At 41.9% G+C, this 24,513-nt stretch overlaps 3 protein-coding genes and 1 non-coding gene across 7 annotated transcripts in view; 2 read left to right on the forward strand and 2 right to left on the reverse strand.

The window, feature by feature from the left end:
• Nucleotides 1–11,009, reverse strand: part of POLR2B (RNA polymerase II subunit B) — a 46,248-nt gene extending 35,239 nt beyond the window's left edge. Inside the window, exons 1-5 of one of the 2 annotated variants that reach the window (XM_007165273.3) lie at nucleotides 10,859–11,009; nucleotides 8,351–8,423; nucleotides 5,091–5,241; nucleotides 417–529; nucleotides 76–295 (exon numbers count right to left, since the gene is read on the reverse strand). In XM_007165273.3, coding sequence (XP_007165335.1) covers nucleotides 76–295; nucleotides 417–529; nucleotides 5,091–5,241; nucleotides 8,351–8,423; nucleotides 10,859–10,877 — 576 coding nt within the window. In that variant the 5' untranslated portion in view covers nucleotides 10,878–11,009. Of the gene's footprint in view, nucleotides 1–75; nucleotides 296–416; nucleotides 530–5,090; nucleotides 5,242–8,350; nucleotides 8,424–10,858 lie in introns of those variants that run through there. The other variant, XM_028165416.2, reaches the window with a different exon arrangement.
• LOC103004529 (coatomer subunit zeta-1-like) lies at nucleotides 1,020–1,553 on the forward strand. Of its 2 annotated transcripts, XM_007165272.2 has the most exons (2): nucleotides 1,020–1,457; nucleotides 1,506–1,553. In XM_007165272.2, exons 1-2 carry the CDS (start codon nucleotides 1,020–1,022, stop codon nucleotides 1,551–1,553), a joined length of 486 nt encoding a protein of 161 aa, XP_007165334.2. The 2 variants fall into 2 exon arrangements, with proteins under 2 accessions (XP_007165334.2, XP_007165333.2); XM_007165271.2 differs by having other exon boundaries at nucleotides 1,020–1,553.
• Nucleotides 11,010–11,687: 678 nt separating the features above from the next.
• LOC103005565 (nitric oxide-associated protein 1) lies at nucleotides 11,688–23,728 on the forward strand. Of its 2 annotated transcripts, XM_057546702.1 has the most exons (7): nucleotides 11,688–13,003; nucleotides 14,155–14,319; nucleotides 14,951–15,156; nucleotides 17,888–18,019; nucleotides 19,049–19,165; nucleotides 22,166–22,286; nucleotides 23,413–23,728. In XM_057546702.1, exons 1-7 carry the CDS (start codon nucleotides 11,854–11,856, stop codon nucleotides 23,613–23,615), a joined length of 2,094 nt encoding a protein of 697 aa, XP_057402685.1. In that variant the 5' UTR covers nucleotides 11,688–11,853; the 3' UTR covers nucleotides 23,616–23,728. The 2 variants fall into 2 exon arrangements, with proteins under 2 accessions (XP_057402685.1, XP_057402686.1); XM_057546703.1 differs by lacking the exon at nucleotides 19,049–19,165.
• On the reverse strand, nucleotides 18,880–18,952 carry TRNAR-UCU (transfer RNA arginine (anticodon UCU)). The gene has a single exon. It is a non-coding gene; the product is annotated as a tRNA-Arg (tRNA).
• Nucleotides 23,729–24,513: the final 785 nt, after the last annotated feature.

The following is a 24,513-nucleotide window of genomic DNA, read 5'->3' on the forward strand; positions in this document are numbered from 1 at the left end:
ACTTTTTGATTTCAACTTTCATGATTTAAATCTTAATCATCATTTGGTAATTTAAAAAAAATAATGCTACTATACCTTTTCGGATCCATTAATAATGAAGTAGCCACCAGGATCCAAGGGGCATTCATTTAACTCACAAAGATCACGATCTGTTAAGCCATTCAATAGGCAGTAAGTTGAACGCAACATAATTGGAATTTTTCCTATAAAAGTTTTCTGATGCTGTGTCTGAAGTTGTTCTTCGCCTTCTTTAATGACTGTTTTTGTTATATCAACATAAAGTGGAGCAGAGTACCTTTGAAAATAAAAGTAGATCACAAGTGAACAGTAAGGTGATTACTAAAACTCTCAACTAGCTAAAATTTTATTTTCTGAATCTTATTTCAGTATCAGCTGTTGGAAAATATCTTTCTTACGTGAGATTTCTTAATCTGGCCTCATTTGGCATCATCGGTGAAGGAGCACCATCTCTTTCCCAATGGGTAGGCTTGGAGAGGTAAATTTGTTCGAACTTCAGCAAGTATCTTGGCTAAAATGAAAACAAAAACAATGGAAAAGGGTAAATAATTTTTTTCCATAAACAATTTAATGATTCCATTTTAATCAACATTAACATTTTGAGTAGAAACAGCTCTAGAAAATGCCAAAATTAATCCACTTTACTAACATGGTGACTCTCCCAAGGCAACATCCATATTCCACAGATGTCAAGTTTTATACTTCATCACTTTCTTAAGGTGGAAGACAAAAGGAGATTTAATATATCACAAGTAAGTAAAGACTAAGCTCTGAGTTCATATCAAACAACTGAAATGGATTTGCATTAATGATCTATATAGCTGTTTCATGTGCCCTCTCCTTAGTTTAGGTCAGGTTAACAAAGTTATCAGAAAACAAAGAAAAGATAAATTCATATAATTAGAAGCGTGTTCTAAACTAATCAACAGAAGATAGGAAAAAAGTAAACCTAACTCTTCAATTAAACGTACAGAAGACATCGGTACTAGCTATGGGGCAAGATGGATGAGCTGATTTTGGACCCCTCCTTGTACACTGTCAAAGCCATTCTGACTCTGGACAATGGTGGAGATAGATTTTTTGCTAAGTACTGTGACGACAGCTATCCCGGTGTCAAGGAGCAAAAGGCCTTTGAGAAGAACACTTTCAACAAGACCTGTCAGACTGACACTGAAACTGCCCTCTTGGGAGGCCTGACAGTGGTATGCAAAAGCAGTATCGATCTCTATTTCTATACGATTGGCAGCTCATACGAAAATGAGATGATGCTCATGGCTATTCTGAACTGCCTCTTCTTCGACTCACTGAGCCAGATGTTGAGGAAAAATGTAGAAAAGCGAGCTCTGCTGGAGAACATGGAGGGGTTCTTCTTGGTTGTGGATGAAATCGTAGATTGGGGGGTGATCCTAGAGAGCAATCCCCAGCAATGGGTACGGCGGGTGGCACTAAGGGGAGATGTCCCCCTTACAGAGCAGACCAAGTCTCAGGTGCTGCAGTCAGCCAAAGAACAGATCAAGTGGTCACTCCTTCGGTGAAGACCTCACTGTTCCTGGCTCCTTACCCCCTCAAAAAATCCACATGTCTGCTATGACTTCTCATCCAGTCCCCCAACTAATGCTCTCAGGGTCATCTCGGGGATCACAGGGATCCTTAGATCTCCATCCTGTCTGTGGCTGCCTCCCCCACAAACCTGTACACACTTCCCATTCCTTCGCACTCTTTTTTGCAGTTCTGGGACTAAAGCTCTCAGCAGACTTTTGGACACAGGGCAGTGGAAGAACCCTCTTCCTTTCTCAACTGGATGATGCTCCCATGCTCTCCTATCCCCCATATTTTCTCCCCCACTTCTGTGCTCTTTGGCTGCAGCTACACTTCAGATCAAAGCAGGAGAAAGAATGTGCTGAGTGTTTTCCTCCCTTTGTCTTTACCCTGCCTTCATCCCAACAGCCCATCAAGGGGAGGGAGAGTGAATTCTTTTCTACAGAATGAGTGGGGGTGGGGAGAGGCATATCATGTCTCAGCCGCAGCCCTGCATGCTGGCCTCAGTATTTTCCCCCATTCCTTCTTATTGTCCAGGACTCCAGCCTTGGAAAAAAGCTTGGGAACAGCTCATAGGCAGGGGACAGAGTGGAATAAGCAGTGATTTAAATTTTATTGGAGAGGGCCTATAACATTCTGTATTTCAGCCACAGCTGCATGTTTTACCCTGATCCTGGCTTATAGTTTCAAAACTGCTGTGGTCTGTGCATACTCATTGTGGGAGTGTCCATCTTTTTGTCCGATACCTTAACTCTCCACCTTCACTACCTGTGGGATCTCTGCCTGGCTTGTCCTCTCTGTGTCCTGGAGCAAAGCCAGTCCCTGAACTAAAACCCCATTCTAGTCTTGGGAAGAAGAGTTTCTGCTCAGAACTGGAGACAGGGTGGAATTTATGACTTGGGCCTCTGGGATCTCTCAGTCCCCTTCTCCCCGCCTCATGCATTTCATTCTTCTGTCTTGGGTCTGAGATATCTGCTTAACCCTGTCCTCTCTCTGCCTCAGCCTTACATCCAGGCAGTAGGTCTGGTCATCTGGTCACCTCCCCTCCCTAGTTCACTGAGAGAGGTGCCCCTCTTAAGAAAACTTTTGGGATTTGGATTTCCCCAGGAAGGCAGAGGATGGAACACCCACTGTTGGGTCTCATCTCTCCCCTTGACCCAAAACTTCCCACAAAAATGTCTCAAGAGGGCTTCCCTGGTGGTGCAGTGGTTGAGAATCCGCCTGCCAATGCAGGGGACACGGGTTCGAGCCCTGGTCTGGGAAGATCCCACATGCCGTGGAGCAACTGGGCCCATGAGCCACAACTACTGAGCCTGCGCGTCTGGAGCCTGTGCTCTGCAACAAGAGAGGCCGCGATAGTGAGAGGCCCGCGCACTGAAATGAAGAGTGGCCCCCGCTTGCCGCAACTAGAGAAAGCCCTCGCACAGAAACGAAGACCCAACACAGCCAGAAAAAAAAATGTCTCAAGAAACCTTCCTGAGACTTAGCGTTTTGCCCCACCTGCCAATTCTCCAAAACTGAAGTGGGGTGGATAACTGGGCATCCTTGGGGGGGGGGCATTTTTGTGTAAGAGATGTATAGAGTCAGGATGACAGCCACCTTCATATACTGCTCTGTGCAAAGAGGAATTAAAAAACACACAGAAAATCCTAATTACTATTCTACATAAAGGAATGAGAATTTCCAACCCTGGCTGACTTTAGCTCAGTCCATAGTTAAGAAAGAAAGAAAGGAAGAAAGGAGAAAGAAAAGTTTTCAATTAAATATCTATCTGCTACCCAATAAAACAAGATCCATGCGAACTTTCCAGAGCTAAATGGATAGTGGATTTCTCTCTAAATCAAATATATCAGAAAAGGAAAAGATGGGACTAAGCAGACCACTAAAGGAAAATTATTAATACCCAAGTTTCCCAAACTGGAGTAGGTAACGAGCAAAGAGAACTAGTGGTGATAATGAACCAAAAGGAATTCAGCCATCCAACTACTCATTTCCACTATTACCCTAATCTAGGACATTATTATCTGAAACTTCAGTTATTCCAAGATTTTAATCTGACTCCGGCCTCTTCCCACTCCAAGTAAACACCATTTCCAAAGTAACCTTTTAAAAATAACGCTTCATGTACATTCTTTGACAATCTTTCCACAATGCCCCATGACATCCAATGACATCCAAAGCATGTGACAATCTGGTTCCATCTTATCTTCCACGAACACCTAACAAAAACAGATCAAACCAAAAACAATATACTGACTACTGTGGTCCCTCTATTCCAGCCACAAGCCAAAAACACAAAGTATTTTCGCTGAAATGATTAAATATCTTTTCCCTACTAAGACAAACACCCTTCACAGTCAGCTTAAGTCCCTCCCATCTTTTCCACTAAGCTCTGACAGCCAAGCTTGAGAGATCTTTTCCTTTGATAGTACTTATTCTGGCACTATGAAGCTGCTATGTTATATTGTTATCTCTCTTGTTCGGAAAGGACCATGAAGAGAAAACGCCGTAAGTCCGTAAGTATAGGAAAGGCATTTTACACCCATTTTTCCAACACAGTGCCAGAAGAGCCAATTATTTTTGTTCTTAACAGCAAAAGTCTGTGCAGCACCTCCAACCAGAATGAGAATAATACATCAGCCCTTACAAGATAAGCTACAGAAAAGAGGGACTGAACTGGCAGGAAATAATAATCTCTCCCTCTAATTCTACTTCTTCTCTACCTCATTTTTTTTTTAGCCTTCTCTGTCCCTCAAGGCCCATCATGCTGCCTCTCTACTCAAAAACTAAGGACATGGGAGTTCCCTGGTGGCCTACTGGTTAGGATTCTGGGCTTTCACTGCCGTGGCCCAGGTTCAATCCCTGATCAGGGAACTGAGGTCCTGCAAGTCAGGCGGCGCGGCCAATAAATAAATAAATAATGTTAAAAAAAAAAAAAAACTAGGGACAGTCATTTTTTGGACTACACACTTATTTACAATCACTCATGTAAAACTAGATTCTAAAATGATAGGCTTGCTATGATTTAACAATGCTGAAAACACGCATATGTGTAAAAAAAAAGACTACAATGAACTTAGAAAAATTAAAAGAGCTAATATATTTGGGTGATTTTCCCTTATTATCTCTTATATTGATATAATAATGTATTTCATGCAACAAATAATCAAGGGAAAAAGGTCCTTCACCTATTTTTCTTCTGATTCCTTACTCTGTGAAAGAAAAAAGTGGGATTTTCTGAGGCAATATGACTATTTCTGGTTTGCTTCTCTTTGTAGGTTCATCATACCTCTGAGTTTCCTCTTCCTGGCTATTAAACACATACTATCTGAATAAGAATTAGGGTTTTACATTACTTGCAAAAATGCATCTCTCCATTAGTAAGAATAAATCAGGAGCTGATTGAAACGTTCTAAGTACACTAATAAAAACACCTCCTAACTTTTTTTTTTTTAACCTTTAAGCCAGGTGAGAGAAGGACCGAAATTTCAAATCAATACCCTTATTTATGTTATTTTATTGAACCATCTTACCGGTTCTTCAACTTCTCCACTAGCATGCTGAGCTTCAGCTTGTAGGTCTATAGGTGGAGCATCTTCCACAATTCTTTGAACAGACATCTGAATAAACTCATCAAAAGAATCCAGCTGTTGTCTCACCAAGCCTTTCTCATCAAAATAGGAACTGGGGAAATATTTGAGTTCATAATCAGTTACAACTCAGTGATGTTTTCTAGCATATTTCCCCATTTTCATTATCATCAAATTCGACAAATACTAATCATTAAATACCAACACTCTGCACCCATCACTACATAAAATACTATGAGGTATCCAAAAAAGAGGTGAGATTAGGAATACTTTCTTTGTAGAACTTATTGTTAAGTTTGGGGAAATGAGACATACTTGTGGGTAAAATTATTAAAGCACAACATAAGAACTATAAGGAAGCCCTAATTTATAAATGTCCTTTATAGATAAATTTCATCCAACCTCTTGAAACATTTCTCAAAACTAATGAAATGCATAGTCAAAGAGAAAAATAAATGACAACATGGACAGACCAAGAGAATATTATGCTAAGTGAAAAAAGTCAGAGAAAAACAAATACCACATGATTTCACTCATACGTGGAATCTTAAAAAAAAAAAAAAACCCAAACCAAAACCAACCGACAAACAAAAGAAAACAAAAGCTCACAAACACAGAGAACAGATTAGTGGTTACCAGAGAGGAGGGGGTTAGTGTGTGGGTGAAATGGGTGAAGGGGGTCAAATGTATGGTGACGGATGGTAACTAGACTGTGGTGGTGATCCCTCTGTAGTGTATTCAGATGTTGAACTATAATGCTGTCCACCTAAAACTTATAAAACAAAAAAAAGCATGGAAAAAAAGATAAAAATAAAAACTTTAATTTGAATAAGAGGGAAGAAAATGATATCAATGACTAAAATATAGCATGTGTAAGAACTTCGGTTTTAGGTTAAAGATTATTCTACTTTGAATATGTTAAAGGTAAGATGAGACTAAGTCATTCAAGTGAAAATACTCAGCAAATGACTGATTAAAAATGGAGCAAGGGTAAGAGATCAAAGCTATTAGTATAGACACAGAAATCAAATACTGAAGTCCTAAAGAAGGACAGAGACTCTAAAAGAGTAGACACACTGTTTGCAAGAGGAATCTCTCCCCTCACCACCACACAGGAAGAGCTGCATAGCTGGACTTAGCTCCTTGCCCTCTCTGCCTAGTAACTAACTCCCCCCATCCTCACATCAATTTTCTGAGACAACACGCGTAGCCCAACTAATCATCAGCCTCCCATTTTGGCATCATCAGATCACCTCACACGTCACTGGCCAGCCTACAGATTGGCTGGCTTTGGGTCAAGGTTCCACCCTGATTCAATCAACCATGGCCACCAATATTAGAAGCTCTCTATGGCAGAGAACACAGTACACATTCATCCCTGTATAAGGCACAGACTCAAGAAGAGTGGAGGCAACTTCCTTCAGTAGAGACTGTGAGCTGACAGGAAAGAAATTTCTCACAACCATTTGGGTCAGCCATTGGTACATAAGCACATGGAAAGCACAATCTGTAAGGTAAACAGCAATGGTTTTTATGGACAATTTACAATGAAAAATCTTTAAAAAACTATGGACAAGTTTCATCCTCCCAGGAAGCTGAACCATAGTTACTCTCCCCAAAATCATTAGGACAGTACTTCATTAGAATGCCATCCCTTAAACACCTAAACTATTTGAATAGTTCTTATTTATGGTATCTACTACCATGACGATTGTCCAAGAGACATCTTACTTAAGTCACTATACATTAAGTAATATCACATTTACATAAGTTGAAACAATTTCAATAAGTTGAAAACAATTTTTTTTTGGCTAAGATCAAAATATTCTTTCTCCCTGGCAATCACAGAATATAGGCATACTCCAAATATCTGGCTAGTTATTGTTTCCTAGTAAAATGTCTCTTCGTGTTTAATACTCAAAATCATAGAAGATACAAATGTCTCAATACAAAGTGTTTATAGCCCATGTTTAATAGGAAAAATAAATACATACTTACATCCCCAAAACTCATAGTTTTAACAAAACAACATTCAGCAAAGGTTCAGTTTTATTCCATATACAACTGGTAGAATGTCAGAAGCTCAGAAGCTTGTGCTCTTTGAAAAGGGAGAGTGTCAACTGAGAGGATGTGCATCTTGGAGACGGTGGGGCTCAAACAGGCATCAAAATGTTACTATATACAAAGCACCTGTCAGTTTGGTAAGTGAGGAGACTTGTAGCATTTTATATCCTAACATAGCAGGATGTTACTTTATTACTTAAAAGTTACTTCTCTTACCTATATGTAAGGCTTCCTGCTGAGTTTTATTACAGTTTAATTACACTTAGAATTGGATGGGAATGTGGGTCAAAATACCACCTGTTATAACTTATCCATTTAAAACAAGGAGAAAACCAAGAGGAATCAAATTAACAGCACCAGTAATGTAACAAATAGGCATCATGTGCCTCCTGATACAAAGCACTGAGAGCAGAACATCACTGTTGCTAAAAGTAATCATCTGAACCTAATCATGAGGAAACATCAGACAAACCCAAACTGAGGGGCAGTCTAAAACATAATTTGCCTATATTCTTCAAAAATGTCAAGGTCAAAAAAAAAAAAAAAAAAGTGAGGCCATGGGAAGCTGCGGAGAGATGGTGAGTTTGAGAACCAAAACAAAAATAGAAAAGAGGAAGATTGAGGAACTGTTCTAATTATAGGAGACAAAAGAATAAGTCATGAAAACAAGATGTAATATATAATCTTATGTCGGATCCAGGATAAGAAAATTTTTATTATGCTATGAACATTACTAGGACACTGGCAAAATCTGCGTAAGGTCTCTAGATTAAATAAGATTACTGTATCAATTAATTTCCTTATTTTAATAAGATTATGATTATGTAAAAGAATATTCCTAGGTAAACAACTGACTCAAATATTTCAGAAAAAAAAAACGTAGATAGAGAAAGAATAAGGCAAAGAAAACATAGCATAAGGTTAACATTTAGGGAATCTGGGTGAAGTGTACATGAATTCTTTGTGTAACTTTTCTGTATATCAAAATACTTTAAAAGTTAAATAAATAAAATGACAAACCAGCTCTCATGCAGCATATTCACATAGAACATCTAATTTTCAAACACAGAATAAGCAGGAAATCCCTGTACAATTTACAGTGCCTTTTAAAACTTCTTCAGTTTGGTCTAAAAAGTTACCTAATTACAATCCAGCATGCCTCTTGCCACAAATCTGGTGTGATTTCATCATCATCCTCATCATATTGCATATCTGCAAAAAAAAAAAATCATTCTCACTTGCAATAAATACTACTAGCTCACATCTTACTATGATGTGAAGTAGCAAAAACACATTTACTCTTTACTAAATAAAAAACAATCACTTTATCCCACTTCTTTAGAATTTCAGTCATCACATTACTTGAACTGTAATGAAACAACATACATAGGTATATATGTACACATACATAGGTCTACGTCACATAGGTATTCTCCCAATACACAAAGAGGCCTCATGAGAAAGGTTCAGTGCAAGTCGTGTGAATTTGTAACTGTTCCATCGTCTCCAAGAAGCCCACATAATTCTCATTACTAACTAACTATAATGATAACTAGGAGCAAGCTCATAATCCTCTGATCAATAGGCTCCTCAGAGACTGGAGTCAGAGATCAGGTTAAGAGGGAGGAGTCAGCAAAGGACTCCAATAGCTGGGCAATACCTTAAGGTGGGCTGTCTATTACAGCAACATTTCACACATGGACAGGGATGACAGGCTGTATTTTCCAAAGATGGCCACAACTATCTTCCATTTCACATGCTCTTTTATAAAGTGATCTTGACACTCCTACCATCAAGATATAGGGGGTCTATGCTTCCTCCCCTTGAATCTGGGTGGGTTTTTGACTCTCCCATAACTAAGAGAATACAGCTAAAGCAATGCTACACGATTTTAGAAGCTAGGTCAGGAAAAACAATGCAATTTCACCTTGTTTGCTGAAACACTTACTTCTGGAGCCCTGAGCTGCCATTAAGAACTCCTACTACTTAGGTGAGAAAATCTAAACAGAGGGCCCACTTACGAGATGCTGCAATCAGCAATCCTAGTCCTTGAGTTTTCCTAGGCTAGATGCCAGACACATGAGTAAACACTCCAGATCACCCAGCCCCCAGCAGTCAACACTCAGCCTTTGTGTCTTCCAGACATCAGGCAATAGACAAGCCATTCCTACTATGCCTGTCCAAATTCCTGACTCATTTATTTAATCCATGAACATATTAAATAATTTTTAAGCAGCAAAACTTTGGGGAGTTTGTGCAGCAACAGTAATTTATAAAATGGGGCATTTGAAAAATCAGTGTGCACTGGTGCTAATATTAGTCTCATCTTCTTATGCAAAAGAATAAATGTGCTGTATTTTTGTTTTTCTATATTCTGACCTATATACATAGTCTGTAAAACTTAACAACCTTGATTCAAAATTTGATACATATCCAAAATAAATTATTAATAAGTGCTTCTTGAATGGTCTGGAATTACTGACTCCTACACATGGGGGGAGAGGTAAAATAGACAAAGGTATCTAAAATGGCTTGGAGATTTCTAGCTTTGATGGCACACTAGATGTTATTATCACAGCCACCCAGGAGAAGCAGGAAGGTTGGAAAAGGAGAGGTAATAATGAAGTCAGTTTTAGTTATACTTGTAGATCATTTATCCTTTTTAACATTTTTATGTTTTCTAGCCTCTGAGAAATGAGACTATATTACCTACTCAAAAAATTAAGCTGAAAAAAATTTTTTTGAATTTTTTTCTCAGGAGTTAAGAAAAAGAATACAATGATGCTAATAAATTTCTAGACGCAAAATAAAAATGAGACAGAAGTTTAAACAGTAGAGTTTAAGTTTTTGCTTCTATTTTCTCCATGAAGTAGCTGAGGGAATAAAGAGAAATGTAAGCGGTGGCCAGGAGATTGGGAGCTAGAAGAAAACGAACTTTGAAATAGCAGCTTTGGAGAACGGAAGAGGGAGCATTAAAAATATACAATGAAAATACACTACACATGACTACGAACTCTACATGTAAAAACAAAACAAAGACATACTGTCCCTGTTCGGTAAAATACATACCATCTAGAACTGTGTCATCTCGCGGAAAATGTAAAGGTCATCTTTTAAGATAATTTACTTAGGCATATGACAGCATGAAGGAACGCCAAACTAAACCAAACCCTGCCCCCGCGCCGCACACACACACACAAACTATATTCCTTGTACCCGGAGTTCTTCCAGAGCCTAACACAATGCCTGGCACAGGCTGACGCTCAAAAATCCAACTATTCATAAATTCATTAAATCTGGCCTTAAGGGAAATCAAGAAAGGAGTCCTTTGCTTCAAAGTCGGAACAACGGAACCTGTCGCATGGTTCTGCGCGCTATTTTCAACACGGGAAGGGAGTGTCAGGTTCACACAGGGGCAGACAGAGGAGAGAACAACAGTCACCCTGACCAAGATGATAAAGGCTACGTTCCCTGCACCCTCCACCTCTCAAAATCCCGGATTCGTTCGCGGCCTCGGGAGTGCGGGGAAACGACTGGGGCCATGGTGCGGCGGGCCGGGTAGGAGGCCGCAAATCCTCAATTCATCCAGCTACCCACGTTTCCCCCCTTAGATGGGTGGCCACGGAGTGTTCTGAGTGGTCACCTACCCTCGTCCGCGTCATACATATTGGCAAACGGTTCCCGAGCGCCTAACTCTAGAAATCACACACGGAAAGGCACGCAGCTGCTCCGACGTCCGCAGCGTGAGGCGAAGTAATTTCCGTCTCCGGCGTTCCCAGAATACTCTGCGTCCCACACGAAGCTCCGCCCACAAAAACGCCAATTAAGGTCTGCGCCTGCGCGAAGGGTAGGTTAAGCTGCGTTAAGGGTTAGTATTGTGCATGCGCGATTTGTGGGCTGAAGTTTCCCGTGCCTGACAATGAGGACCGTTCCTTGCAGTTTGAGTCGGATCCAGCCAATGAAACTTTGCTTTTCAGTGTTGTTGCACAAATAAATAATGGCACCTAAAAAAAAAAAAGTCAAGAAGATTTAATAATAAAGGGTTTCGTTGTAGCCATGCTTTATTTTTTTCAGTTCCAAAGACTTAAAAACACGAAGCTTTAAAAAATGATTTCTGTGTGCATAAACCATGATCAAATTTTTTAAAAATGTTTAAGAAATATTATTTTTAATGTTGCACAAATAATGACACCCAAAAAAAATAATAAAGCCAAGAAGATGTATTAATAAAAGGTTTTAATTGTGGCCATAAGTCTGCGGCATTAGATTTTCTATTTTCCAGTCCGAAAGACAAAACAACAGGAAGCTTTAAAAAATGTGATTTCTTAACGGCAGGTAGTGCCAGCAGCGCGTTTAAGAAGTTTGGAAGTGGATAAACCCTCACTCACTAGCCTATTCGGCCAACCCACCCCAGTTTAGGTGCCCGGAGCCTTTATCTCCGCTTTAAATGGGCTCTCTGACCACAGAGCCTTCATCGCGAGAACTCACGAGATTAGACGCGGGAGGAGGAGCTGAAGTGCGACGCTGAAAAATGACAGCTCTCAGGTAGTCCCGAGCTGTCGCTACTGTTTTACGCACGACTGGGGCCACAGAGCACGCGCGAAAAGGTGACTTGGCCCCTTTGCCCACGCCCGCGTTTCTCATGCTGCCCGCGCGCCTCACTTGTAGGCTGCTGTGCAGCCTTCTGCGGGGATCCACTCCCACGATAGGGCGCCATGGCCTCCGGGAGAAGCTCCTCGAGAGGAGAGGTGCGGCCAACGCCACCTCCCGGCACCCATCCGGCCTGGGATGTGGGCTTCCCCGTGGCGCGACAGCGACTGGGGATAACCAAGGAAGGGCTGACATGGAGGAGAGTTTTCTGTTCCCCGAGTACGTCCCGGATCCGGAGCCCGCAGTGACCCTCCAGGACCAGCTGCGGGAGCTGCAGCAGCGGCAGGAGGAGGAGGAGCGACGGGTGCTGCAGCGACGGGAGGAGCGGCGGCAGCAGAAACTACGCACCGGCTGGCGGGTGCACCCGGACGTGGGGCACCCGGACCCGACGGTGCCGCCCAGCGGCCTGAACTGTTCGGGTTGCGGGGCGGAGCTACACTGCCAGGACCCGGGAGTGCCCGGTTACCTGCCCAGCGAGAAGTTCCTAAGCGCGGCGGCGCAGGAGGACGGCGGGCTGGCGCAGACCGTGTGCCAGCGCTGCTGGCTGCTGGTGCATCACCGCCGCGCCCTGCACCTGCAGGTGAGTCGCGAGCAGTACCTGGAGCTGGTGACCGCCGCGCTGCGGCGGCCCGAGCCTGCCCTGGTGCTGTACATGGTGGACCTGCTTGATCTGCCCGACGCCCTGCTGCCCCACCTGCCCGCGCTGGTGGGCCCCAAGCAGCTGATCGTACTGGGAAACAAGGTGGACCTGCTGCCCCAGGATACTCCCGGCTACCGACAGCGGCTCCGGGAGCGACTGTGGGACGACTGTGCCCGCGCCGGGCTCCTGCCGCCCCCTGGCTACCGAAGGCCACAACACCCCAGCGGGGACCGGCCACGGGACGGGGAGGAGAATGCGAATCTTTCGCCCAGGTCCCGCACGGTGCTCAGAGACGTGCGGCTCATCAGCGCCAAGACTGGCTATGGAGTCGAAGAGCTGATCTCCGCGCTCCAGCGTTCCTGGCGCTACCGCGGCGACGTCTACCTGGTTGGCGCCACCAACGCTGGCAAGTCCACTCTCTTCAACACGCTCCTGGAGTCCGATTACTGCATCGCCAAGGGCGCTGAGGCTATCGACAGAGCCACCATCTCCTCTTGGCCTGGTGAGCCTTAGGACGCCCGTCCCCTTCGTATTTTTTTTAAATATTTATTTATTTATTTGGTTGTGCCTGGTCTTAATTGAGGCAGGCAGGCAGGCTCCTTAGTTGCAGCACTTGGGGTCCTTAGTTGCGGCAGGCTGGCTTCTTAGTTGTGGCATGCATGTGGGATCTAGTTCCCTGACCAGGGATCAAACCCAGGCCTCCTGCATTGGGAGCGTGGAGTCTTACCCACTGCACCACCAGGGAAGTACCCTCCTTCGTTTTCTGAGAAGCTGGAAGTCTGATCGTAGTTCAGGCACCTAGTCCTATATCCTTCCTTAATGTACACCAGGGGCTGGCTGGGGGCTTCCTTTAAAAATTCTCTACCTACTTCGGTCACATTTCTCTTTTGTGTCAGTTTAATGCTTGGAAATTCAGTATATGTTTTAGTAACTTTCCAATAGAAATAATTAGAGTACCTCTAGGTACCAGTCACTGTTCTAGGCACTGTAGATGAACCAGGGGACAAAACAGTGTCTGCTCTCTTGGAGGTTTCCCTCGTAACTTTAGTTCTTTGTATGTTTCTCCAGAAAGTCCTTTTACTTTCTAAACCTCCCTCCACCCTTCAGTCTCACTCTTCATATCTTGAGTTTAGTCAGGAGAGTACTATACAGATTTAACATTTGAATAATTCACTAATGCAATATGATATGTGGCTTTGTTGGAAAGAAATTTCAACTTTGTGACTTTAAGAAACGTCTGTAGTAATTGCAAAATGGGTCCTTCTGTGACCTGTTTGTATCTAACAGTTGGCAAAACGAACTACTTCATTTGATCCTTTGAAACCAGCATTGAACTTTGCTTGATAAGCTGTACTTCTCTGTCAGGGACATTGGTTGACTTATACACAGAAGTGCTTTTATACCGGCTAGGAGTATGCAGAAGATGGAAAAAGATCAGGCCTATAGATTTGGCATTCAAATTCTGGTTGAGCTTGTGGGCCGATCTCTGAACCTATTGCCTCATCTGTAAAGTAAGAATAATTTTGTGGAGGGTTGTCATGAAAGTTAAGAGAAATAATCACAGTATCCAAGACACTGTAGATCCTCATAAATGTTTTATTCCATTTTCTTGTACAACGTTTATAACAACGTATGTATTCTTTGGTATTTCAGGTACTACATTAAACCTTCTGAAGTTTCCTATTTGTAACCCAACTCCTTACAGAATGTTTCAAAGGCAAAAAAGGCTTAAAAGAGATGCAACTGAAGCAGAAGAAGATCTCAGTCAGCAAGAACAAAATAAACTTAATCTCTTGAAAAAGCATGGTTATGTAGTAGGTAAGCATCTTCTATAGGAAAACTCTTCCTTAGGTCTATGCTAAAATTTTCTGTAGAACAACCTGAAATAGAGCTCTCTGGGGCTAGCCAGTTTTTGTGGGGAGACACTTCCTCTTTCTGGAACATAGAGGCCTTTTAGAGGCAAGGCTACTGTTTGGAAACCCAGAATTCATTGTGTTGGGAAAACTGAGACAGTAGATACTTGGAGAAATCCAGGAAAGGAAATGCAAATAACTGCCTATCTGGCCACTGTCAGCAACAGAAGCATTTTCACTAAGATACCAGCCCCCTCCTTACACACCAGTACAAGTTGTTGACCTGTAGCAGGTTTAAATTGGATTCTTCCCCTTTCCTTCGTATCTCTTTATAACCTGTCTTTACTAAAAACAGTTTGATTCCCAGCACTCTCCCCCTTCGCCCAGTGTGCACAGCCAGCCACACATACTTGATCATTGCAAGAGTCTGACTCCCACTGCATTTAGAAATAAAGCAAAAGTATCATTGTGGTCTCACTTCCTTCCAAACACCACTGTTAGTCCTAGTAACTTCTTCGAGGCAAACATAAGAACTACCTGTCTCGAGTCAAAAGCTTTAAAGGAGTGACTACTAACTTCAGTATAACTTGTTCTAGGAAGAGTTGGAAGAACATTCTTGTATTCAGAAGAACAGAAGGATGAAGCTGCCTTTGAGTTTGATGCCGATTCACTTGCCTTTGACATGGGAAATGAACCTGTTATGGTTGCAGATAAATCCACCAAACGAGTAGAATTGACCCCACAAGATGTGAAAGATGCCCACTGGTTTTATGACACCCCTGGAATTACAAAAGAAAATTGTGTAGGTATTTAATGTATTTTAGAAACATTAACTTTCAATTGCAAGAGTACTGTCTTAATTGGCAGAAAAAGAGGTATCCTTTCATTTTAGACTCAGTTCTGATTCATGCATAGAAGCGTTTCAGGGATGAATCTATATGCCATCAAGTACTGTATGCCATTTGGTAGACGTCACTGCTAACAACCTACTTCTATCCTTGTGGTTGTTACCTTAGTTAGGGAGACATTTACAGAATCCTAGATTTTGAGGTTGGAAGAAATCATAAATATCACTGCAGTCCAGCCACCTGTTCCATGTTTGAGTTCCCTCTATAACATATTCACCAGGAGGTGCATCCACCTTTAAGTAAGGAGTGACTCACCATCAGCTGAAGCAGTGTCACCTCACCTCCCAAGGTCACCCTGCTCTTTATATTGAGCCGAGCAATGTCCCTGTAATTTGTACCTATTGTTCCCCAAAGGTGTATGGAACAAATATAATGTCTAGTTCCCTTTGCCAGACATTGAAATGTTTTAGAGTATAGTATCCTCTCTCTTCCTCACTCTACCCTTTTCTTCTCTTTCATTAGTTCATCCAACAGACATGGAGCACTTACTGTGCTGACATAATCTAGACGGTTTGTCTTCATTTCCTATAGCCATTCTGAGAATAGGCTATGAACAAAGGACCCTTTCCAGAATGAATTCTAATTTGTTTTTGTTCCTGAAAGTATGACACAAAGAACTAACTTTCTTATATAAGTGCCCTCAGATGAACCTAATTTAGAATAGGATCAACTCTACCTATCTTGCCCTTGTATATCTTTTCAGTCCAGTTGCAGGATCTCCCCGGCAACTTTGATTTTATCTTAAATTCAGCCTATATCCTACATATTTGTTATATCTCAGAACCTTTTATTCATTTGCAGGGTTTTTTTAAATTTATTTATTTAATTTATTTATTTTTGGCTGGGTTGGGTCTTCATTGCTGCGTGTGGGCTTTCTCTAGTTGCGGCGAGTGGGGGCTACTCCTCGTTGCGGTGTGTGGGCTTCTCATTGCGGTGGCTTCTCTTGCTGCGGAGCATAGGCTCTAGGCATGCGGGCTTCAGTAGTTGTGGCACACGGGCTCAGTAGTTGTGGCACATGGGCTTAGTTGCTCCGCAGCATGTGGGATCTTCCCGGACCAGGGCTTGAACCCGTGTCCCCTGTGTTGGCAGGCGGATTCTTAACCAGTGTGCCACCAGGGAAGCCCTCATTTGCAGTTTTGATCATTATCCAAGTCATTGACTGAATCAAGTGTGTATCCAGGATACTGCCTTTCAACAGATCCACTAATCAGCTTCCTTTGAATCTGGTTAGTGACCAGGTTCTAATTCACCTAGTTATCTCTGTATATCCCTGTGAAACAACATTAGATTCTTAGATACTTTTCCTTCCTTTGCCTCATCAGAATCACTTATAGTTTCATTCTCAGAATTTGATGTACCTATATAGATCTTTTAACTTTTTTTTTTTTCTCTCCTAGAATAATTGTGTCCAGTCTTTACTTCCTTAGCAATCCAGAACTTCACAGTAACTGTACTGCTTCCTAGTAATGTTCTATGACTTTAACTTCACCAACTCATTCTTCAGTTTTAGGCTCAGTTAGGTCAGGGATAGCAGTTACTTCAGTCATGTATATCCTCTTGTCAGTTAGTCAGAAAGGCCAAGACTTTGCTAACTCGCAAATTCAGATTTGTTAATTTGCAGTGAGACCTTCAAGTTTTTAGATATAAGAGTTCTCTCAGGCAGTTTGATTTTCTGTCAGTTTATTGATATATTTATTTAATGCCTTGAACCAGTGTTTCCCAAACTGAACCAAGGAACTCTATTGTGAAGTATTAACGTCTCTGCTAAAAGGGTTAAAATATTTCTTTACTGCACGTGGCTTTTAACGTGCTTTTCAAGCACAAATACTGAAGAAAACTACTCACAGCCCCCTTAGGTATTCTCTTGTGAGTCTCCCTAGATATCACATATTTTGTTATCTCCTTGTTATTTTTCTTAAGAAGCAAGTTCACAAAAGATTTTTAGCCATTTTTTTACTTTCTCAAAATTTTTTAAATCAGATTTTGATTCCCTAAGTCTTACCAGAATCTTGTACCACCTGGCTTTTCTTTTCCATTTTCTCTAGTCTATTTAGGAACTCTTCATCCTTAGAAGCCACAGGATTCATAACTTTCTCTCATTTTTTTTGCTGAGTATTTGGAGGAAATAAGGAAATCAAAGACTGGAATTTAGAAAAGCTTCTTCAAGCTCTTTACCTGTTCTAAGAACGGGGTGATCATTTTCATTTAATGCATGCATAGCTGCCACTAGGACAGAATATAGCACGTTACCTTACCTTTATCTGAAAACTACTGCTCCCCAGAAGGCTTGACGAGAGAACATATTTTCTCTCCTGGGATTGAATCATCAGTGTTTTCAGTTCACAGCAAATCTGACAGAATTCGGAGGATGCTGCTGTTTCGTATTCCTGTAAGGTTATTTTGCCATTACTCAAGATTAAGTTGTGAAACAAGAGTAAAGCCATTTATAAATTGATTCATTTAGAAAGAATATATGAATTTTATGTGCAGCAAATTCTAAAATACATACTTTGATTTATTGTGAAGCCTGGAATATTTAATAACTTTTTATCTTACAGGTAAAGCACAATATATCAGACGTTCATTGAAAGTAATTCTCTAAAAAATCTGCCCTCTGCTTTACAGATTTTAAGTCTTCTAACAGAAAAAGAAGTAAATACTGTTTTGCCAACACATTCCATTGTTCCAAGAACTTTCGTGCTTCAACCAGGAATGGCTCTATTTTTGGGTGCCATAGGCCGCATAGACTTTCTGAAGGTAAGGAAAGTCCGTACCATTGAAAAGTGACTTCAGTATTGGGATTTACTTTAAGGAAGCAGATATACGATCAAGACTAGCAAAAGGTTGATAACTAGGTCATGACTGTGGGGGTTGGTATACTATTCTTTTGTGCGTGTTTGAAAATGTCTATAATAAAAACCTGGGATAATGAAATGGGGGGAAAAAAAGTAATAAGTCTTAAAAAACTATATCTTCAATAGGCAGTCGAGTGCCCCATACAGCTTGGCATTAAGCAAAGATACTTTCCCTCTCCTGTGGTATTGTCTTATGTGGAAATCAGAGGTCATACCTTTAAGTTCAGGGTTAATATGCATTAAATAAATTCCACGCTCTTTATATTCCATGATGTGTATACTTTTATAGATGTGTTTTTGGGTTTGGTATTCATTTACATAGCATCACTCAGAGATTTTAGAGCATCTATAGAATTGATCCCTGTTTTACCAAAGTGAGGAGAAAAATGGAAAATGAAACATGGATATGTCCAACAACACTGAATGCAACCTGCAAGCCATTGCCTTAGCACACTTCTTGGTTTTGTGTTTGTTCATAATTTGTTGGAAATTTAGGCATACACACTTAAAACCTTATGTATTTCCATAGAGACCATAGAATGTTAACATTTTAAACCAAACTTTACACAGGGACTCTTAAAGCAGACAGTATTTTCTTTTGTTTTTTATAATAGATGTTTGTTTGGTTTTTTTAAGTATCAACAAACCTATGGAAGAAATCATAGTTTTATATAAATGGGTGAAATGCAGTGCTTCTGCCATATTTTGCCCCCCCCCACCTTGTTTTTTTTTGGCTGCACTGCACGGCATGCAGGATCTTAGTTCCCCAACCAGGGATCGAACCCATGCCCCCTGCAGTAGAAGTGCAGAGCCCTAACCACTGGACCACCAGGGAATTCCCCCAATTTTTTTTTTTTTAATCATACCTTGTAATGTGCTGGTTTTGCAAGTTTTTCATTATATAAAATAAGTTCCTTCTTCCTTTCTTAAGGGAAATCAGTCAGCTTGGTTTACAGTTGTGGCTTCCAACTTCCTTCCCGTTCACATTACTTCGTTGGACAAGGCGGACACTATATATCAGAGGCACAGGGGTCATACGTTACTCAAGGTGAGGCAACACGCTTTGATGGTTGCATAGTTAGGTTAACACACCCTGTGATAGTCCCACGGCCCTGCTAAAAAAGCCTTTGTTGGACAGAACCATCTTTGTTACACTCTCAGCTAGCTCTCCCCTGACCTTGTTCACCTTGAGGATTTTGACTATAACGTGAGGTGGGCTCCTATAGAAAAGGGATGTTGGATTGGACTGATCCTAGAATAGTGACAGAGCTGGGTTTTCTCTAGGTCATACTGTCCAATACGGTAGGCCCGTGTGCCTATTTAAGTAAGTTAATTAAAATGAAATAAACTTTAAAATTTAGTTCTTCACTTGCACTAGCCACTTTTCAACTGCCCAGCGGTCACATCATTGCAGAAAGTTGTGCTGTGTACTGTGAGTCAAGAGAAGTTACAGATTTTCTCACAACTGGGTGACGCTACTGGCATCTAGTGGGTGGAAGCCAGAGATGATGCTAAACGTAATGCGATACACAAGACAGCACCTCACAACACAGAAGTATCTGGTCCAAAAGGTGCGTAGTGCTGAGTTGAGAAGCCCTCGTATGAGTGGAAAAGCTCTCCTCCCAGGTTCTTAATCCCAGGCACATACAGGTTATCGTACCTCCTCTCTCCTGCTTTACTTGCTCCTTCCTTTGACCTGTTAAGCAGTGTGTTAAAATTTCTCTGATCTTTATTTTTTTAAAATATTTATTTATTAATTAATTTATTTGGCTGCGCTGGGTATTAGTTGTGGCACTTGGGATCTTCATTGTGGCATGCGTGTGGGATCTAGTTCCCTGACCAGGGATCAAACTTGGGCCCCCTGCATTGGGAGCACAGAGTCTTAACCATTGGACCACCAGGGAAGTCCCTCTCTAATCTTTAAAAAACAAAACAAAACTCAGTGTCCCACTCATTCCTCCTCTTTACAATCAAGCTTACTCCTGCTTCTCACGTCCCATCCTCTGCAGTCCCCATTGTGCCCTTTCTATGCCACTAAAATTGTTCCAAGTTCACCAGAGACTGAATGGGGCCTGTTTACAGATCTTTAACCAGACATGGGTACACACTGTTGGCTAGTGTGTAGTGTATGATCGTTAAGATCTCTGGAGCCAGGCTGGGTCCAAATCCTGCTCTGCTCCACCACTTAACGAAGCTGTGTGACTTTAGGTAAGTTTCCTTTACCTCTCTCTGTTGTACCTACACCACGAGGTTGTGGAGAAGATCAAGTGCAAGGGGACTGTTGTCACTGCTATGTAAGTATTTGTGGTGATGAAGATTATGGGGCATACCTACTGCAAAAATAGCGGGTACGTCCAAGGAAGAGGTGATTTACCATTAATTAATGCTCACACAACTGAAAATAAGTCAAAACACAAAATACACACCCGCCCTTCAACAAGGATAAAACCAACCTGACTTGGGAAGTAAATGCTTCTTTCTCTCTGGATTTCCTAAGAAAGCCAGAGTGAAATTAAAACTCCATCGAAATAACTGCCCTAAAGTTAATACTCCAGAGACATGTAGGATTTGCAGGGTAGGGCTCCACCCCCATGCATCTGTGTAGTCTTCAGAGTGGACTCACTGATACTTCTCAAAGCAACACTGAGGCTTCTCTCCCGGTGTAATACAAATGGTTTCTTGGGCTGCTCTGTGGCTCATCCTTGCCTTCTGGTTTTCTTACTCACCTCCCAAGTCAAAGTCAATCCTGCCTCCTAATGATCACTGAGACCAGCCTCATAGTCCAAACTGTAACCTACTTTCTTTAGGCTGTTTTGAGATCCTTAGATATTTTCCCAGCTCCCAGTTTCACTGCCTTCTGCCCACCCTCACCCCACCACAGCTGTAGTTCTCAACCAGGGTTGACTCTTACCTCAAGGGAACATTTGACAAAGACTGGAGGCGTTTTTGGTTTTCACAACTTGGTGGATGCTGAGTAGAGGCTGCTAAAACTTGTGCAATGCACAGGACAGCCTCCCGGGACAAAGAATTATTTGGCCCAAAAGGTCAATAGTGCTGAGGTTGAGAAACCCTGCACTACGCAGATTTTTCCAAAATACAAAGCAGGCCACAGTATTCCTTTTTGATTCTTTTCTCTTTCCTGCTTATAATTCCTTGGTAGTTCCACATTACTGAGAGAACTCTAAACTGATAGCCTCATCACTAATGCACACACACACATAACATACTCTGCACAGTTCTCTGAACTCATTATCCTTTTTCCAATTTCTGTGTCTGTACATGATACTAACCCAGGATACCTTTCCACTGGATAACTTTAATCTATTTTTCAAATTCTGCTCTTCATTAATGTTTTCCTTGACCAAACCACATTCATTACTTCCTTCACAATCACAGTACTTAGTAGATGCCTCTCATCACGTTTCTTACCTTGTAATTTATTTACTTGCTGTTTCCACCTTCTGATCTCGGGGGTAGGGACCATATAGAACATATTGTAATAGCTATCTTTGTGTCCTTAGTGCTAAACACAGAGAGATCTGTTAATAAACAGGTAAATTATTATCCAGTTACTTCCAATTCATGGAAACACCTGTAAACACAGAAGCTGAATCTTACCCATTATCCATGTACCCTTGAGAGGTAATGAGGCAGGGATTAATCTCTGTGTCCAGCCAGGCCTGTAAGAACTAAGGTATTTGGAAGGATGTTGCTTTAATTGCCCAAAATTATTGTGTCTAAAGCTTTATGGAGGACTGTAAAAACTGTAAGCTAATAAAGCAAGATTCTGCTGTCTGGAGGTTACCACCAGTTGGATGCCCATATGGGGCCCCTGTCACTGGGATCTATAGGCTTCATCCCATCACAGAGCTCCCGGGTTTTTCATTTGACCTAGAAGTGATTTGAGGTTTTTTCAACAGTTGAATGTTTAAAAGGATTTTATTCTTGATACCTGTACAGTAATATCTTATCAGTGCCTTACTTAATATTAGAGTTATCAGGGGTTTAATTTGAACTTCCAAATATCTTGATCTCCTCCCAATGGAAGGTTCCAATGGGTGGAGAAGAAAGAATGGCACGATTTCCTCCACTTGTTGCTGAAGACATCACATTAGATGAAGGACTTGGGGAATCTGAAGCAGTGGCTGACATCAAGTTCTCCTCTGCAGGTAATTTTACACCAAGCACTTTTTTATTTTTTAATTTGGCCACACCGCGCAGCATGTGGGATCTTAGCTCCCTGACCAGGGATTGAACCCGCACCCCCTGTAATAGAAGCACGGAGTCTTATCGACTGGACCGCCAGGGAGGTCCCTACACCAAGCACTTTTTTTTTTTTTTTAATTTTTTTTTAAATTATTTATTTATTTATTTATTTATGGCTGCGTTGGATCTTCGTTTCTGTGCGAGGGCTTTCTCCAGTTGCGGAGAGCGGGGGCCACTCTTCATCGCGGTGCGCGGGCCTCTCACTATCGCGGCCTCTCTTGTCGCGGAGCACAGGCTCCAGACGCGCAGGCTCAGTAGTTGTGGCTCACGGGCCTAGTCGCTCCGTGGCATGTGGGATCTTCCCAGACCAGGGCTCGAACCCGTGTCCCCTGCATCGGCAGGCAGATTCTCAACCACTGCGCCACCAGGGAAGCCCACCAAGCACTTTTTAAAAGGTGAATAAAGTAGCCTTACTGACTTTTAGTATATTTTTATACAGATGTGCCTTAACTGACATAAGCTGAATATTTTAAGAAATACATACTAGATTATTCATAAGATGTAAACTACTCTGAAAATAAATCTGTACCTTTTCATAAATGCATTGTATGCTTTTAAAAAATAGAGTGAGGGGCTTCCCTGGTGGCGCAGTGGTTGAGAATCTGCCTGCTAATGCAGGGGACACGGGTTCGAGCCCTGGTCTGGGAAGATCCCACATGCCACGGAGCAGCTGGGCCCGTGAGCCACAATTGCTGAGCCTGCGCGTCTGGAGCCTGTGCCCCGCGACGGGAGGGGCCGCGATAGAGAAAGGCCCGCGCACCGCGATGAAGAGCGGTCCCCGCACCGCGATGAAGAGTGGCCCCCGCTTGCCGCAACTGGAGAAAGCCCTCGCACGAACCGAAGACCCAACACAGCCAAAAGTAAAATAAATAAATAAATAAAATCAAGTAAAACTTTAAAAAAAAAAAAAAATAAAAATAAAAAATAGAGTGAAAGACAGCCTCCCTTGGGTTTCCATTTTGAGCTGTGTTTGGTGTTTTTAATAAGAAGTTGCTAACACCATTTGTGTTCTGCCGTGTTCGTGCATAGGCTGGGTAGCAGTAACGCCGCAGTTCAAGGACAAACTGCACCTCCGAGGCTACACACCTCAAGGAACAGTTCTGACGGTCCGGCGCCCACTCTTGCCATATGTAGTTAACATCAAAGGAGAGCGCATCCGGAGAAGCGTGGCCTATAAAACCAAAAAGCCTCCTGCCCTTGTGTACAACCTGCAGAAAAAGAAAAAAAGATAAATATATGAAGCTGACCTGTTCACATTGAACATTAATGATATAGAACATACTGTATACATTGCATTGCATTAAATATTGCTATAATAAAGCCTTCCGCCACCCTTTTTAAGCTACCAAGGGCCATGCCTCTTTTTAATGAATTGAGTTTGTAAACACAAGTTATTTTTTGGTAGGGTATGTATATGTGTGTATCTATGGTTCAAATATACCTAAAATGGGGTTCTGCTACATTCAGGTTTCTCCCACTACTATTTTTTTGAAACCAGATGGCATTTCTAATTTGGAGTCTAGTTGAGAGAGCAGCTTAGCAGTTGTCATGTGAAAAAATGGCAGAAAATCAATTTCTCCAAAATACATTGGCTTAAATGAGATAGAAGTGAGTATGTGGCTTTGCTCCACGTAGTCATCCAAGGACCCGACTGGGGGAACGTGCCGCAGCTTCCATCTCTGGGTCTAAGGTGGTTGCTCAAGTCGTCATCCTTTCGCAATGGGAAAAAGAGAAGAGAGTGAAGAGCATGCAGCTCCCCTACTGAAAAGGAGGGGGAAGTGCTGGAAGTTGCCCACTCACAGCGTCCATTGCTCAACAGTTACACGGCCACACCCCCCCATGGGGAAGCTGGAGGATGCAGAGGGAAATGGGGATTTCGGACTTGTATTACTTAAGGGAAGAAGGGGAGAATAGAAGGTGGAAAACAGAAGTTTCCCTTACATAACCTAAAAGGGCCTGAAAATCTTAGAAAAGAATTCATGTTATGTCTTTCTGGCATTCAGTTTCTTCTGCAAGGATCAGAGCACTTTAACCATTTTATCAACATTTGCCTGTAAACACTGTATAACATTACATCAGTCAGAAGTCTTTACCTTTATGTATTCCTAATTGAGTAAGTGGCACTACAGC

Source organism: Balaenoptera acutorostrata, chromosome 5 (genome assembly GCF_949987535.1).
Source record: "Balaenoptera acutorostrata chromosome 5, mBalAcu1.1, whole genome shotgun sequence".
Lineage (NCBI taxonomy): Eukaryota > Metazoa > Chordata > Mammalia > Artiodactyla > Balaenopteridae > Balaenoptera > Balaenoptera acutorostrata.